The sequence below is a fragment of the Colossoma macropomum genome, unplaced genomic scaffold (genome assembly GCF_904425465.1).
Source record: "Colossoma macropomum unplaced genomic scaffold, Colossoma_macropomum, whole genome shotgun sequence".
NCBI classification, from domain to species: Eukaryota; Metazoa; Chordata; class Actinopteri; order Characiformes; family Serrasalmidae; genus Colossoma; species Colossoma macropomum.
The window spans coordinates 22871747-22886430 of NW_023494803.1; the positions used below are offsets into that span (position 1 = coordinate 22871747).

Consider the following 14684-nt stretch of genomic DNA (forward strand, 5'->3'; position numbering starts at 1 on the left):
GAAAGAGAAATGTGAAATGTGCATATATGAGCGGTTCATCTGTGGCCCACGCTGCCCACTAGTCTAATCCTGAGGCGGTGGAGCTGTTTGTTCATGTGGACCACACAGAAGCAGTTAGGAGGAACGTGGTATGTGTGGTAGTGGTGTTGGGGTTGTACACTGCTTTGTGTGTGTGTGTGTGTGTATGTGTTAGTTCGTGGATTGTGGGCCTCTGCAGTGCCAGTAGTCCCTCTATGGACTTTCAGACATTTGCAATATGTGAAAAATGCATGGCAGGAATGGCTATGGACCGCATGGGTGTGGGCTACATCCTGACTGTGCTTTGGAGAGGAAAGGAGAAAAGTAGAGAGAAAAGGAAAAGGAGAAAAGAGGAGGGGAGAAGCAAAAACAGAATGTGAAGACGTGTAGCAGAAAGGGAAGGCGAGTCACGAAGAAAAGTCATGGAAAAAAAAAAAGAATCGTGAAGATAAGAGGCTGAATTTGAACTAGTGATGCACAGATCCAATATACTGGATCACCAAAACTGATAATAGGATGCATCAGATGTCAGACAAACTGTATAAAACTGTATAAATTTTTATTTAGCCTTTTTTCTTTACTCCATTTGCCACAGCACACGTTCATGTGTATGTGTACTGTCTCTGTAGCTCTTTCTCTTTGGTCTGATTTGTCCTTGTGAATTAGAGAATTGTGTATTTTCACTGTGGTTCACTGATCCAATACACAAGACCGATATCAGCACTGATACTGACCATTCAGGTTTGACTGATCTACTATTGATATTGTTTTTTAGTAAAAGTCGCTCTAAAATGGAAGTCATTGCAAAATGCAGTGTACGTCAAATAACAGTGTTGATGTTATGTCAGCCATGTCTGTGTCATGTTGCAGAGATGTCTACTGAAGTTAGGATGCTAACCATCTAGCCCTAGTCCATCTTATCTTTTTAGTACTGCTTTGTACCTCAAGAGGTGATAGTGAGGCACTGTACCGTCGAGTCATCATCAGACCAACATGAGAGTATGAAGAAGTAGCACACCCAATCCTGGCAAGAAACCACAAGGAGAAGAAGTGACGTAAATCGAAGTAAAATAAAAGTTAACTTAGGCGTTGCTTTCCACCACTGCAGACAGTTCTTGGCAAGTACAGGGATGATGTTTGATGCTGAACCTGCAGCATTTCTTCAGACTGCTAAGTAAACAGGGGGAGGAGTAAAGAGAGAGGAGGAGGCACTATGTGGAGTGTGAATTTGACAGGTTCCATCATCTTACATATTGCTCCTTTAAAGAACTTTGAGATGGAGCCTCAGGTTATGGGCTTTTGAAGTTCCAGTTTAACCCAACTGTGTTACAGCAGGGGAGTCACCAAAATGTGCTGGACTCTGGCCCATCAGCTTCCCATTCCTGGCCTAGACTAATAGTAATATGAAGAAATTGAGGACACCTTGAAAAATATGGTTAATAGGTTAGGCTCAATGTTTATGTTCCACATTATAAGAAAAAGCACTTTGCTACTTTGAAAATCAAGTACCTTAACAGAGCACTGGTATCGGATCAGTATTTGGTATCGGTCGGTACCTAATTTTATATATTGTTATCAGTATTGAGAAAGGAAAAAGTTGGATTGAAGTATTTCAAATGTGTCTTCATATAAGAGCTGGAACCAATGGGTCATTTTTCTGGAGCCACTTGACCCTCACTGACTCAGCCAGGCTGAGGTTGTTTGGCATAAACTTTCCTCTGTCCTGTGTCAAAGCTTGCTCGTGGAGTCACTCAGCTGTGTGTGTGTGTGTGTGTTTGTGTGTAAGTGTACGTGCACACACACACTTGCATGTGTGTGTCTGTGGTGAGTCACAGATTAAATATTTTGTTCTCTGTGATGCTGGCTCCTCCTTGCCGAGGCCCGAAGCTTTGGGAGCTGTGCAGCAGCCATGTTTTCACGTGTGCAGAGGCAGAGAAGGAGAGGGACTTGGCCTTGGACTGAACTGACCACTCCCTGTAGCCTCCTCCCTCACCCTGCCTGAGCGTAGCTTGCACTTTATGCTCAGGCTCTAGCTTGACCTCTCAGTTCAAGGAGGAACAACTCTGAGTCACTGAACATCTCAAGACTTTCAGAATGAGTCTTCTGAGTGTAGTGTCTTAAAGCGATAGTTCAGCCAAAAATCAATCTCCTTTCCCCAAATGTAAACATTTAGCCAAGACATTTTTTGCATCTTAAGTTTGCTTTTTTAGTTTTGCACTGAAGTATCTAGACTAACACAGCCAATAAGTAGTGGAAGCTTATAGATGCCTGTGTATTTTGCAAACTGCATGCATAATTCACCAACTTCAAACTCCACAAAATTAAGTAAACTCATGTAGATTTGCTAAATTCTGAGACTGTGTATTGGTTTTTATTTTATTAAAATGGACAAAGGTATGGCCAAAATTGAGAGTTCTACTACTGCTCTAACATTTTTGTCCACTCCTGTTAGATAGTGGTCAGACAATGTCAGAAACCACAAGTAGACTATTTAAGATTACTCAACAACTCATCGTGATTTGGCACACTTTGAAATAATACAGGCAAATAAACAGGATGTCCCACAGGAACACTATAAACTAGAATTAAGTTCAGTGCTGTTTTCAGTCCTTTCATTCCACACTTAACGTGAATCAGACATCATAACGCTTTTTCCTTCCATATTCTGACGTATTTCCGTATGCTGGTGCATGGTGATGTAATATACACTCAGAAAACCTTTTAAAAGCGAGAAAAAAGTCACTAGACTTTGACCAAGATTTTTACCTTTTAAATCAGTCGTTTACTGTTATTCAGGGGCCCATAGGTGCTTAATTTTTGCTCCAGTCTAACTTGCAATGCATAGGAATAGAGCACAAATGTGGACCATCTGGGGTCCCTGAGCACCGGGTTGAAAACCATTGTTTTAAATGATGGAATATAAAGAATTGTGCTTAATATGACCAGGCATATGAACTAATTAAACATTAAAAATGTCAAATTTGACTTTAGGTTGACAATTCAAGCAGCTTTATTTAGCTGAATGCTGTTTGCCATCTAGACTGTGACGCTGTGTGAATGTAAGAGGGAAGCCATATGTGAAAGTGTAGTGTCAGACTATCTCAGAAGTGCATAGGGCTGTTCTCGGATTGCACCACTGCAGCATTTAGTGTTCTCTCTAATGTGGTACACCTGATTCAACTCATCAGCTAATTACCGAGCCCCTCGTGAGCAGAGTTGCATGTGTTAGAACAGGCTAATGCAGTGCTGTCATGCTTCAAGGTAGTGCTGATCAATGCTGATAAAATTCAGCTTGACAGTATTTTACAGTTATATCATAATATTGCAGTTTTTGTTTGTATTAAGGTTTGCATTAATAAAGTTAATGAAGACATGCTTCTGGAGTTACACAACTCTATGCTAAAAGAATACAAGCCTGACATGGCTTGTTTGATTTGACTGCTTTGTTCTGTTTTCTTCTTTTGAAGTTATGCCAAAGGGAACATTTACAATACTGTGTAAAGTAAACCACATAGAAAACAAATTTCCAGAAAAAAAATATTTCGCGTTTTTCCTATGTCTAAAACCGTTCTTTCAAAAAATAAATAAATAAAAAATCTGAAGCAACCAGCAAATGACAAACATTGATCCATGGAAACAGGAATGTTACTAATCGTTATTGTAAATATGATGCTAGTTATATATCAATCAGTATTGTTGTTTACTAGTACACTGACATGCATCTTAGTGCTATGTTAAAGGTCAGAGTGTGACACTCCTAAACAGTTTGAATAACTAAATAAAGTTGCTAGTGTGTTGGATGTGTATGGGCTCAGTGCAGTGGCCCAAGGATGGAAACCGTCTATAAATGACCAATTTCGTAGTGTGCTTTTTTACACATGGGTTTACACTCCTCCCTTTGGAGTCAGGGGGCAGGTCCCTGTTCCTCTCCTCTTCTCTTCTTCCTCTGCTCTCTGCATGGTAAGGCGACTCATTCATCAATAATTGATAATTGCTTGGGACAGGTGAGATGGAGAGGCAATTTGTGGAGAGTATAGGCTGGGTGCAGTGCCAGTAGACTGGCTGCGGTGTTCTGTTCATTCTCTCTCTCTTTCTTTCTTTCTTTCTTTCTTTCTTTCTTTCTTTCTCTCTCTCTCTCTCTCTCTCTCTCTCTCTCTCTCTCTCTCTCTCTCTCTCTCTCTCTCTCTCTCTCTCTCTCTCTCTGTCTCTCTGTCTCTCTCTCTCTCTCTCTCTCTCTCTCCCCCTGTCTCCCTGTCACTCTCTCTCTCTCTCTCTCTCGGTCTGTCTCTCTTTCTTTCTCTCTGTCTCTCTTTCTTTCTCTCTTTCTTTCTTTCTCTCTCTCTCTCTCTCGGTCTGTCTCTCTTTCTATCTCTCTGTCTCTCTCTCTCTCTCTCTCTCTCTCTCTCTCTCTCTCTCTCTCTCTCTCTCTCCCCCTGTCTCTCCCTGTCTCTCTCTCTCTCTCTCTCTCTCGGTCTGTCTCTCTTTCTATCTCTCTGTCTCTCTCTCTCTCTCTCTCTCTCTCTCTCTCTCTCTCTCCCCCTGTCTCCCTGTCACTCTCTCTCTCTCTCTCTCGGTCTGTCTCTCTTTCTATCTCTCTGTCTCTCTCTCTCTCTCTCTCGGTCTGTCTCTCTTTCTATCTCTTGGTCTGTCTCTCTTTCTATCTCTCTGTCTCTCTCTCTCTCTCTCTCTCTCTCGGTCTGTCTCTCTTTCTATCTCTCTGTCTCTGTCTGTCTCTCTCTCTCTCTCTCTCTCTCTCTCTCTCTCTCTCTCTCTCTGTCTGTCTCTCTTTCTATGTCTCTCTTTCTATCTCTCTCTCGGTCTGTCTCTCTCTCTCTCTCTCTCTCCCCCTCTCGGTCTGTCTGTCTTTCTATATCTCTCTCTCTCTCTCTCGGTCTGTCTGTCTTTCTATCTCTCTCTCTCTCTCTCGGTCTGTCTCTTTTTCTCTCTCTCTCTCTCTCTCTCTCTCCTTCTCTCAGGACTGAGGCTATAGGTGAGCGAGTTTTGCTTTATCTCGCTGGCTCTCTCAAGGACGCAGTGGGCCATTCATAGCCATAGGGGTCTGCTTCTCGCCCCACCACTGTCTGTGTTGCTCCATTCAGTCTTTCCCTCTCATGCTCTTGCTTTCTCACTTTATACTCGTGTATAGTGGATGTCAATACTTCAGATAGAGCTATAATAAACCAGTTACTTATGTACTGTATGGAGTGGCTGCTGAGTTATGAGTTTTGTGTTATATTTCTGTGTGGAGTGGTGTGTATGTGTGTGTTTCTTGCAAAAGAAGATAAAATTGAAGATAAGAAAAACAGAGAGTGTGTAGTGTGTGCTCAGAATGCTGGAGTGAAGAAGAGGAGGGAGTATGTATTGATTTTAGGCACACCTTTTTTTTTCCCGCCCTGAAAATCCCTTGATTGCTTTTGTTCTTCTCTTCTCTTGCTCTCTCTCCCTCCTCTTGCTCTCTCTCACTTTCTCTCTCCTCTAATGAAACTCCAAATGAATTGGAGCACGCTTGCCCGTTTCTCTCTGTCTCTCTTTTCCTCTCCCCCGCTCTCCCTCCTGCTCCTCAATCTCTCTCCCACTTATCATTCTCCACTCAGCACCCTCACTCCATACACTACATACATGTAGGACTGAGTAAGAGTGATATTTTCTCTCTGTGCCTCTAAAAAGGAGAATACTGAAGAGCAGAGATGAAGTACTCATGTGTGAATTGAATGAGGGGGTGGCACTTAAGTTTATATGGTCTAATTTTTTTCCCTTTTTTATGTATATTTTTTTAACACCACTATATAATATAATGTTTAATACTGCATAATATGTAATGTTTGGGTTGTAAGTAGAAGAGGACATATGTAACTTTGTAATTAAGTAATTACAATTCAATACTTTAGCAAAATGAAATAATTGTACACTTCTGAGGGCTAATTGCTGCTGTCTTACAGCTGCTGTTATAGAGTGGAAGAGCTTGTGGTCATACGTCTTCCATCAATACGCATCTGTTGGTGGCTTACAGAAGCTGTACTTGACTTTTAACCCTCAGGAGAGCTGGAGGAGGAGATGGAGAACCCCGAGATGGCGGACCTGCCGGAGAAACAGAAACATCAGTTGAGACACAGAGAGCTCTTCCTGTCCAGACAGCTGGAGTCTCTGCCTGCTACACATATCAGGTAAAAACACTAAAACACACTTCGACCTCACTGTGTCCGTGCCATCTCGGATGAGTTCTTATAATTGTGGTGAAATTTGCTGTCACAGCTGAGGTTTTGCACTGCAAGTGTGTGAAAGACTCCACAGTTGGCTTTTGCAAGCAGCTGATGTGTCTGAGACATTATTATTTTCCAACATGTCAGAAGTCGCTGTCAGGATTCTCCAGTGTAAACAGCGTTGCGGTGTGAAATGACATATCCGACAATGATGGGGTCAGATCTCTAGTGAGATCTTAGACTGTCGTGCTGAAGAATGATCCTGGAATTAGATTCTATAGTCTGTGTAGTTTGACCGCCCTTGCTGACTCAGACACTTCACAGAGATATTTTCAGATTGTTTTCAGCATATCACAAACACGAATGGTTCATGATAGTCATGGAATATGTCTTATTCACTAATAAATAGGAACATGTAAATATTGTAATGTAGTTATTTTCCAGCCAGTTTGGAATTACACCTGGTAATTACCACATATCACTTGGTGCCAGTCCTTCCATTCTTCTCAGACTCACTGATTTAGAGCATAGTGGAAAACACCACAGCCCTCCCACACGTGGAAGACTGGAAGTCCCTGTCCAGGCAGGCATACCAATGCTGTGTCAGTAATAGTCTGAAGGCAAGACTGCAAACTTTTAGAGTTCTTCATTTTATAGGCTTTAAATTAGAGCTGGGTGTTGTATTGACTTTTTACTCTATATTGAGATATTTTCAAATGAGATACGGAATGAGACAATACCATTTGAATCAATACAATTTGGTGGTGCATTATAATAGCCTACATAATCAGTTTCTTCTGTAATGCCGTGCCAGTGTTTGCATCTCTTCTCTCTGATGCTCCCTTTGTGTGCAAACTGGCAGAATCCGACACCTCTTCACGTGTGTGCACGTCACACAGGCATATGGATGCTACAGATTACACTAGCGATTTTGGTTGCTTCCATGTGTAAATTATGGTCTTTAATATTGCTTTACAGCAAACAGCACAACAGAACCACAGTGGTATTTTAATGTAATTAACTAAAAGCTGTGAATCGAATGCTTTTCAGTTATAGCAATAAGTATTATGAGAACACTAAACAATATTCATTCTCAAGTATGGAGTAACACACTATAACGTGTATATATAAAGTTCACATATGACCACATGATGTTGCAGAATTACTTTTTTCTCTTCATTATTGGGCAGTGTGACTTTCATTTGTCTTTTAATGAGATTTTGGAAATGCCATATTGAACAAATTTTCTTATCTTTAATTAGCGAAGATATCTAGCTCAAATCTAGAGTGCTTAATGAACTGGGTTATAAACACACGTACACTGTAGTGCGTAAGTAAGTTTGGTGTTGTGATTAAAAATGGCAGTCATTTTTAAGATTCATTTAGGATGAAATGTCTGTAGATTTTACATAGTAAGGGGGGTATTTAATCACCTGCTGAATTCATACTACCCCTTATCTCTGGGGTACAAGGTGTGATTCAAATCAAACTTAGTCTGGTGGCTTATCTTGGTGTGTAGGTTATACCATGTAAAGCATAACTGTCTTAAGTTCAACTGGGAGGATTTTATCGGGGGGAGTAGAATTTTGGTAATGCGGTAACCTGCCGAAATTATACCTCCTCATATACCTGCCCCTGGGAGGGGCACGGCTAGCACTTGGTTTTGTACACTATTTTAATCAGACTGTTATTGTTGTTGAAAACAACTAAAAGAGCATTCTCAGAGATAGGCCTATTTTTATTAAGTGTGGGCTATTCATTCATTCATTCATTCATTCATTTATTTATTTACATACATGTTGATATATTGTTCAGGTGTATATTTCCAGGGAACAGGGAAGGAAACCCTATCTTTGCATTTTACGCTGTGAAGTTTTGAATCAGCTGTAAAACTGGTAAATTTAAAATGAAAAAGACTGGTTAATATTTAGTAAGTGGTTACTGTGATGGAGGCTATGGTATTTGGATTAGGATCACTGTACTTACTTACTTGAGATGATCCATCAAAATTGCACCTCCATGGTATACCTAACTCTTAAAGTGCTCCCTGACATGATTTCTTGGGCATTTTTAGTCTCCTAGCTTCAGTGGCCACATGGAAAGTGGTGCAGCTTGTTGTGCTATGAGGTGAGGTGGCATCAATGTCTGGCAAGAATTTAGACTGTATTCTAAGCTAAACCAGCTGTAATTTACAGTATTTATATACTATCCATATATGTAAATCAGTCATTGTTCTATGTAAAGACCTTTGCTGATGAGATTTACTTTAGACTACAATTGTTGCTTTAAAAAAGACAAAGCTTCCGAATACTAAATAAACAAATACAAATAATGCTCAAGTGTTTGAATTATGTGGAAAGCTGTAGTGTAAACTTGCATAAAAAAATTGTTATTGATATCTGTATCGGTCACAATAAGGTCTTACCAGTTACCTGTAATTATCACCCCAGAAATTCTATATTGGTGCATCTATAATAAATATAGTTCTCCGGCTTTAAGAAAAATGATTGTGTTCTGGTGTTAAAGCCTCTCAGAGTTCATTACTATTACACCTTTCTGTTGTATCCTCATGAGCTTTGATATTGTGAAAGACCTCTCTTGCCCAGGTTATCAAAAATTGGCAATGCTGCAAGCCACCAAAGCCAAATGTGTATTGCCATTTAACTGTGAGTAAGGTTTGATGCTGTGGATGTCGACATGGTCATTGTTAATTAATGTGTGTGTTGTATGACTGTTTTCAGGGGAAAGTGCTGTGTGACACTTCTCAACGAGACAGAAACCCTCAAGTCTTACCTGGACAGAGAGGTGAGTGTGATGTGGTGTGTGTATTGTGTGAAATACAGTGCTGCTACAGTCCGGAGGCTCTTTCGTCCTAGTGCTCTGTATGAGTGTGTATTTTGCCTATACAAGCTAGAGATGAAGAATGTGTTTATCTGACGTGTGTAGTTTTGAGCTCCATTCTGAATGAATAATTCAGTGTGTTGACCCAGAATGTTCTCTTCGCATTTAGTAATGAGGAGACTGGAGACTCCACTCAATGTCATGCCAAACACACACACACAGCCCTCTCTCAGTATATGAGGCTGTGTTTTTGTTTGCATCTGTGTCTCTGACTTGTTCTTTGTTTATGTTGTTCTTTGCCTGCAGGATGCATTTTTCTACTCACTGGTGTACGACCCTCAGCAGAAGACTCTCTTGGCTGATAAAGGGGAGATCAGAGTGGGGACTAAGTACCAGGCAGAAATTACCGACCTTCTCAAAGAGGGTAGGTCTGATTTTGAACTGCCTCGGTACAGCCCCAGCAAATTACTGATGGACTTCCACATCGGCTACATGTTCGAAATCGGTCATACTTAAAACATACCACCACTGTAGTAGGGCAGCTACTAATCAAAATTATTGATGATAAAATCATTGGCAACAAAACTTATCAATTGATTGCCATGATACTGTTTGTGCTCCCCATTTACATCACTTGAATGAGAGATTGGACAGATGTTGGAGATTACAGTACAGAGTTAGGCATGGCTAAAAATGTCATAAATATGGGAACACTGCAGTTTGAAATCTTCTAAAAGGACTATGTCCTGTAAGATGTGAAAATCTGAGCTTACCTTTGATGGTAGCATGACTGTCGTCTGACAATCTTTAGAAAACTCATTTGCAGGGGGAACTGACAGAAGCTTAGCATAGTGAGTAAACCACAGTAAAATTGTAGTCAAAAGTAAAGTGTGGCATTGTCTACTTTTAGCTCTGCCTTGATTTAGCAAAGTATGAGCTGCATTTCCGTCTAAACTGAATGGCTAAATTATGCTCCTTTGTTGCTAGCTTGCTAATGCACACATACCTGTTTGTTCTCTCTAAAAACTCAGTTTTCTCTGTTTTCATGTGGACAGATGTTTTAGAAAATGCTGACATCTTGTGCATAGTTCTTGCTGTCCAGAAATGATGTACATGCCGTATGGCCCTGCATGACCGCCATGACTGACAATCGGGCAGCTTCTGTGTGCTTGGCAATATCAGGTTTGATTATGTGATGTTACTGAGCGCACAGACTAATGAATTTATCTTTTCTTTAACATTAGAGTAGAAATAATTCAAATAGCAAGTTGTTGTACAATCAGACTTCAACAGCCATGTAATAGTTGTTCATGGGTTTGTTCTGCACCTTTCACACAGTAAAAAAAAAAAGGGCTGTGCAGCAGACATTTTGTGGTGCTGTTGATTTTGGTAAAAGTCTTATTTAGGAGATAGGGTGGGTGTTTTATTTTTGAAAAAACATTCTGCAAATAGAGGAATAATCTGTGTTTTAATTTGTTAAAAGAAATGTTGTGTATGATGTGAAATGTTTAGTTATTGACAGACTACTGGCCGCTCGATTAATTGAAGCCATAATGAACTGATTGATTATGGAAATCCTTGATAGTTGTCGGCCTACACTGTACCACTGTACCACTGACCTTTCTCTCTGCGCTATGTGGCAGTGTGTCACTCTTTTGGATACTAAAACCATGTTTAGTAGCTGATACCACTAGTGTTCGATTACATAGCTAAAGGCATGATTTTTTTTTATTTATGTATATATTTATTCATTTATTTTAATTCAGTCAATTTCTCACTCTTTAATGTGTGCAGTATTATACTGCTATACTCAAGTATAATGCTTATCAAGCTATTTAATGCCCTAATGTTTACATTAGGCTACTTGTGACCCCTGTTATCATGTAACCTACTGTACTTTGCCCTACATTAAGTTACGCTACAAGTAATTCTGTGATATTTTGTGCTGGTATCAGCCCAATTCTGATACTGGGTATTGGATTGGTGCCACCTCTAATCTGTACCCTTGTAACATGGTATTATCCGCTTTCTGAAAGGTGCATACAGCCATACCCCTGCTATTTTCAATCCCAGAAATTTCTGTTGGTTAGTTTATGCAGTCATTTGGTAGACATGGATGAATCTCATATGGTGGAGATGAACAGCTTGAACTCCATCTTATAGTGGTTGGACTCCATGTAGAGTTCGGTTTAGTAGCAGTGTGGGAAGGTGATCTTGATCTCCAGTTGTGTTCTTCACCTCTCTGCTGTGTTTGTGCCTCTTGGTTAATCAGGTGAGGATGATGGCAGGGAGCAGGCCAAACTGGAGGAGAAAGTGTGGGACCCCAGTAGTCCTGTCACAGAGAAACAGATTGACCAGTTCCTCGTAGTTGCTCGGTAAGCGCCGCAAGTTCTAAGGGTTTTGCTCCATTGATGTTTTTGCCTTCAGGCAGGAGGACCAACTCAGTAATCAGTTAAGGGTATTCAAGGCTCATGTATGTTGACTGTGGAGCTATTGATGTGTGAACAGTGAGCTGCTGTTTCTTGTACAACTCAAAGCGACTTGCACCACTCATTTATTTATTTATTTTCATGTGATCTGTCTGTTGTGGTCTTTCTTTCTTTCGTTCTTTCTATCTTTCCTGCTGTCTGTTTTTTCTGTTTTCATTTTTCTTTTTCATCTCTTTCTTTTTCCTTCCTCCCGCAGGTCCGTGGGTACATTTGCGCGGGCTCTGGACTGCAGTAGTTCAGTTCGGCAGCCCAGTCTGCACATGAGCGCTGCAGCAGCCTCCAGAGACATCACACTGGTACGGCACCACCTACATTCACTACACACTACATCCTGCTTCAGAACTACTTCACACTTTGGTCTGGCTCATAAAAATATGCTGTAATATTCTCTTGTGCTTTGCTGATTGACCATGCAGAATTAGTCATAATGCTGTGTAGCAGTATGAGTGTTAAGAGGAATTTACATTCTAATGATTTTTATTCACAAAAGGCATGGTAGGAAAACATATTTTAAGGGGCAATTTTGCCCTCACTGATTAAGATTCAGAGACATTTTAAATTAAGTTACTTTTGGCAAAATATACAAAATATCGTATTAACTTAATCTTAAATCTTTCAACAACAGAACATGTACAAATTAAGCAGTTTATTGAATGAGTAGATTTAATTTCTTTATTATTCTTTATTCACAATAGTGTATTCTTTAGTCATTTCTTATTCGTTATTCTCTTAACTTGTGTGGTAGTTCTTTTGGCATTGTTTTGCAATTTTAAGTCCTGGTTCCTCTCAAAGTTTCTTACTTTTGCTCTTAGGAAGTTTTTCCTTGCCACAGTCGCACTTAGCTTTTTGTCTACGAGCTTGGACCCACATTTCTATAAAGCTGCTTTGTGACAATGCTGGTTGTAAAAAGTGCTATACAAATAAATTGGAAATGAACCGAATTGACTGGTTAAATGATGTCTGATGTGGAAAGGAGGATTGAACACAGGTGTCTGCTGTGTTTAGTGCAATATTGACGTTCACATGGAGTTATGACATTTATAAGGTTATCTGTATTGATTTATTGCATTGATAACATGTTATTTTGTGCTTGTGCATTAAGGGGCAAGAAAGCATTTTTGTCTTTTACCCCAAGTTATATTTGCAGCTCATGTAACATATCTAACAATTTAAGGGCTGGCTGCCATATAAATTTTATTCGAATTTTGATTTAATATCACCAAATAGTGTGCTCTGTGTGCTGACTTACACTATTTGGACAAAGATCTATATATTTTTACATTGATATGGCTCTTATGTTCACCTGCTTCATAAAAAAAGCCTTTCAGGAGTTGTGTCTAACCAGCCAAAGTCTCATAGAAAGCTAGAATCAAATTTTGTTTTGGGCTGAGTAGAAGCAGGTTACAGGCCTCATTTTGCCTTTGGGCCACAGTGGAGTCAGAATAGAAGAGAGTAGGAACGATGTTCAACCACAACCACCTTCTGCTTGACTCTGCCCCTCATTTATAAAACATATAGCACCAGAGCCAGAGGGCACTGCACACATGCATAAACACACTCTGAACCACTGAGACACACAGACTGCTTTTGTCTATGTAGGGGTAGCTGATGCAAAATGGCATTTTTGTATGTACAAAATTTGAGCAGTACTGTACTACTACTTTGGTTGGCTTGTTATTTGGACATAATTAATTTTGTGGAAATAAATTGAGTTCTGTGCTGAATAGACAAGGTGTAGTTTGATAAATGAGGGAAAGGCCCTTTTGCCAGAGGATCACTGATGCCCTCATTGTATGACACAGAAGTGCCTCACCTGACAAATGCATGACTTCTTTTAGTTCTTTTAAGTCTTGGGGAAAAGTATAATTATTATGTCTTAGTATTATTGAATAAGTGGTGATCCGTGTGATCTTTCATTTGTGATGTCCTTTGGCTTGATGCAAATGTTGCATAATTGATTGCATTTTAATTGGAATCTTGATTTTGGTCTGTACATTTAGTTAATTGCAGAGCAGTACTGTGCTTCCTTAACCCTCAAACATTCCTGGTTGCTTGTGCTATAATTCCACTGACTAAGTTCAGATCTTCCTGTTGTATGCTCTGATTGTTCGAATCGCAAGTCTTCATATACATTTTTATCAAGCGAGGGCTGTCTGTGCTTTGAATATACTTGGAAAGTGCTATTGTAATACACTCACAGCTTCACTGAAAGTAATTTTTCAGACCTACTGTGATTAAACAAAAAAAAGTGCTTTTTCTTGATGAACCTCTGAGACTGTCATGAAGATGATTGCTATTCCCTGTGGTGTACTTAATGGACTTTTCTCTCTCCCTAGTTCCATGCTATGGACACGCTGCATAAGAATGGCTATGACATGACTCGGGCTATCGCAGCACTGGTGCCACAAGGTGGTCCTGTGCTCTGCAGAGACGAAATGGAGGAGTGGAGCGCCTCAGAGGCCAATCTGTTCGAGGAAGCGCTTGAGAAATACGGCAAAGACTTTACAGACATCCAGCAAGACTTTGTGAGTTTTAGACAAGCAAAGCATCTCCAGAGAGAACGAGTAAACAACGCTTAAGACAAAATACACAGTTTTAAAAGTTGTGCAATAAAGATCATAATTAGAATCCAATATAAATAGAATGCCTTTTGCAGTAAAGTGTGTCTAGATATGTTTAACTCTGCCATCTGCTGGTGATTTAGTGTACATGTATTGTCATAGTGAGGGACCTAATCCAAAGAGCCCAGCCCAGAGAGACAAGGAGGAGCCACTCATGGAACATACCCACACACACTGTTACAGAAAAAGTAAAGCCATCTTATTTAACCAGGGCGAAGAAGGACTAAAGTGTTTGTTTGTTTTTTCAAATTTGCTTGTGTATTTTCTCATGGTTCAATTTAAAACATTTGTCCTTGTAGAGGATAGCAGATAGAGTCCAAGTGGTGCATTAAAACAACTCTGGTATTCTTTACAATGGTGCCGATAGGAACTGGGGTGGCAATGTCTAAATTGCAAATATATCCATTTTATTTACTATCCAAAATGCTTGGGGAAAGAAACAAATGTTTTGGGGTACTATTTTGCTTTAGAACACCCCCATGAATGTACAAAAAATGTTTTAGGCCAAAATTTAT

The 14684-nt window shown here is 40.0% G+C and overlaps 1 protein-coding gene across 3 annotated transcripts in view; it reads left to right on the plus strand.

Annotated features, from left to right (window-relative positions):
• The window catches only part of mta1 (metastasis associated 1), a 35841-nt gene that overhangs the window by 11647 nt on the left and 9510 nt on the right, over window positions 1-14684 (plus strand). For all 3 annotated transcript variants that reach the window (XM_036594197.1, XM_036594196.1, XM_036594198.1), the window contains exons 4-9: window positions 6056-6182; window positions 8960-9023; window positions 9366-9483; window positions 11332-11434; window positions 11745-11844; window positions 13885-14073. In XM_036594197.1, the coding sequence (XP_036450090.1) occupies window positions 6056-6182; window positions 8960-9023; window positions 9366-9483; window positions 11332-11434; window positions 11745-11844; window positions 13885-14073 (701 nt within the window). The remainder of the gene's footprint in view (window positions 1-6055; window positions 6183-8959; window positions 9024-9365; window positions 9484-11331; window positions 11435-11744; window positions 11845-13884; window positions 14074-14684) is intronic.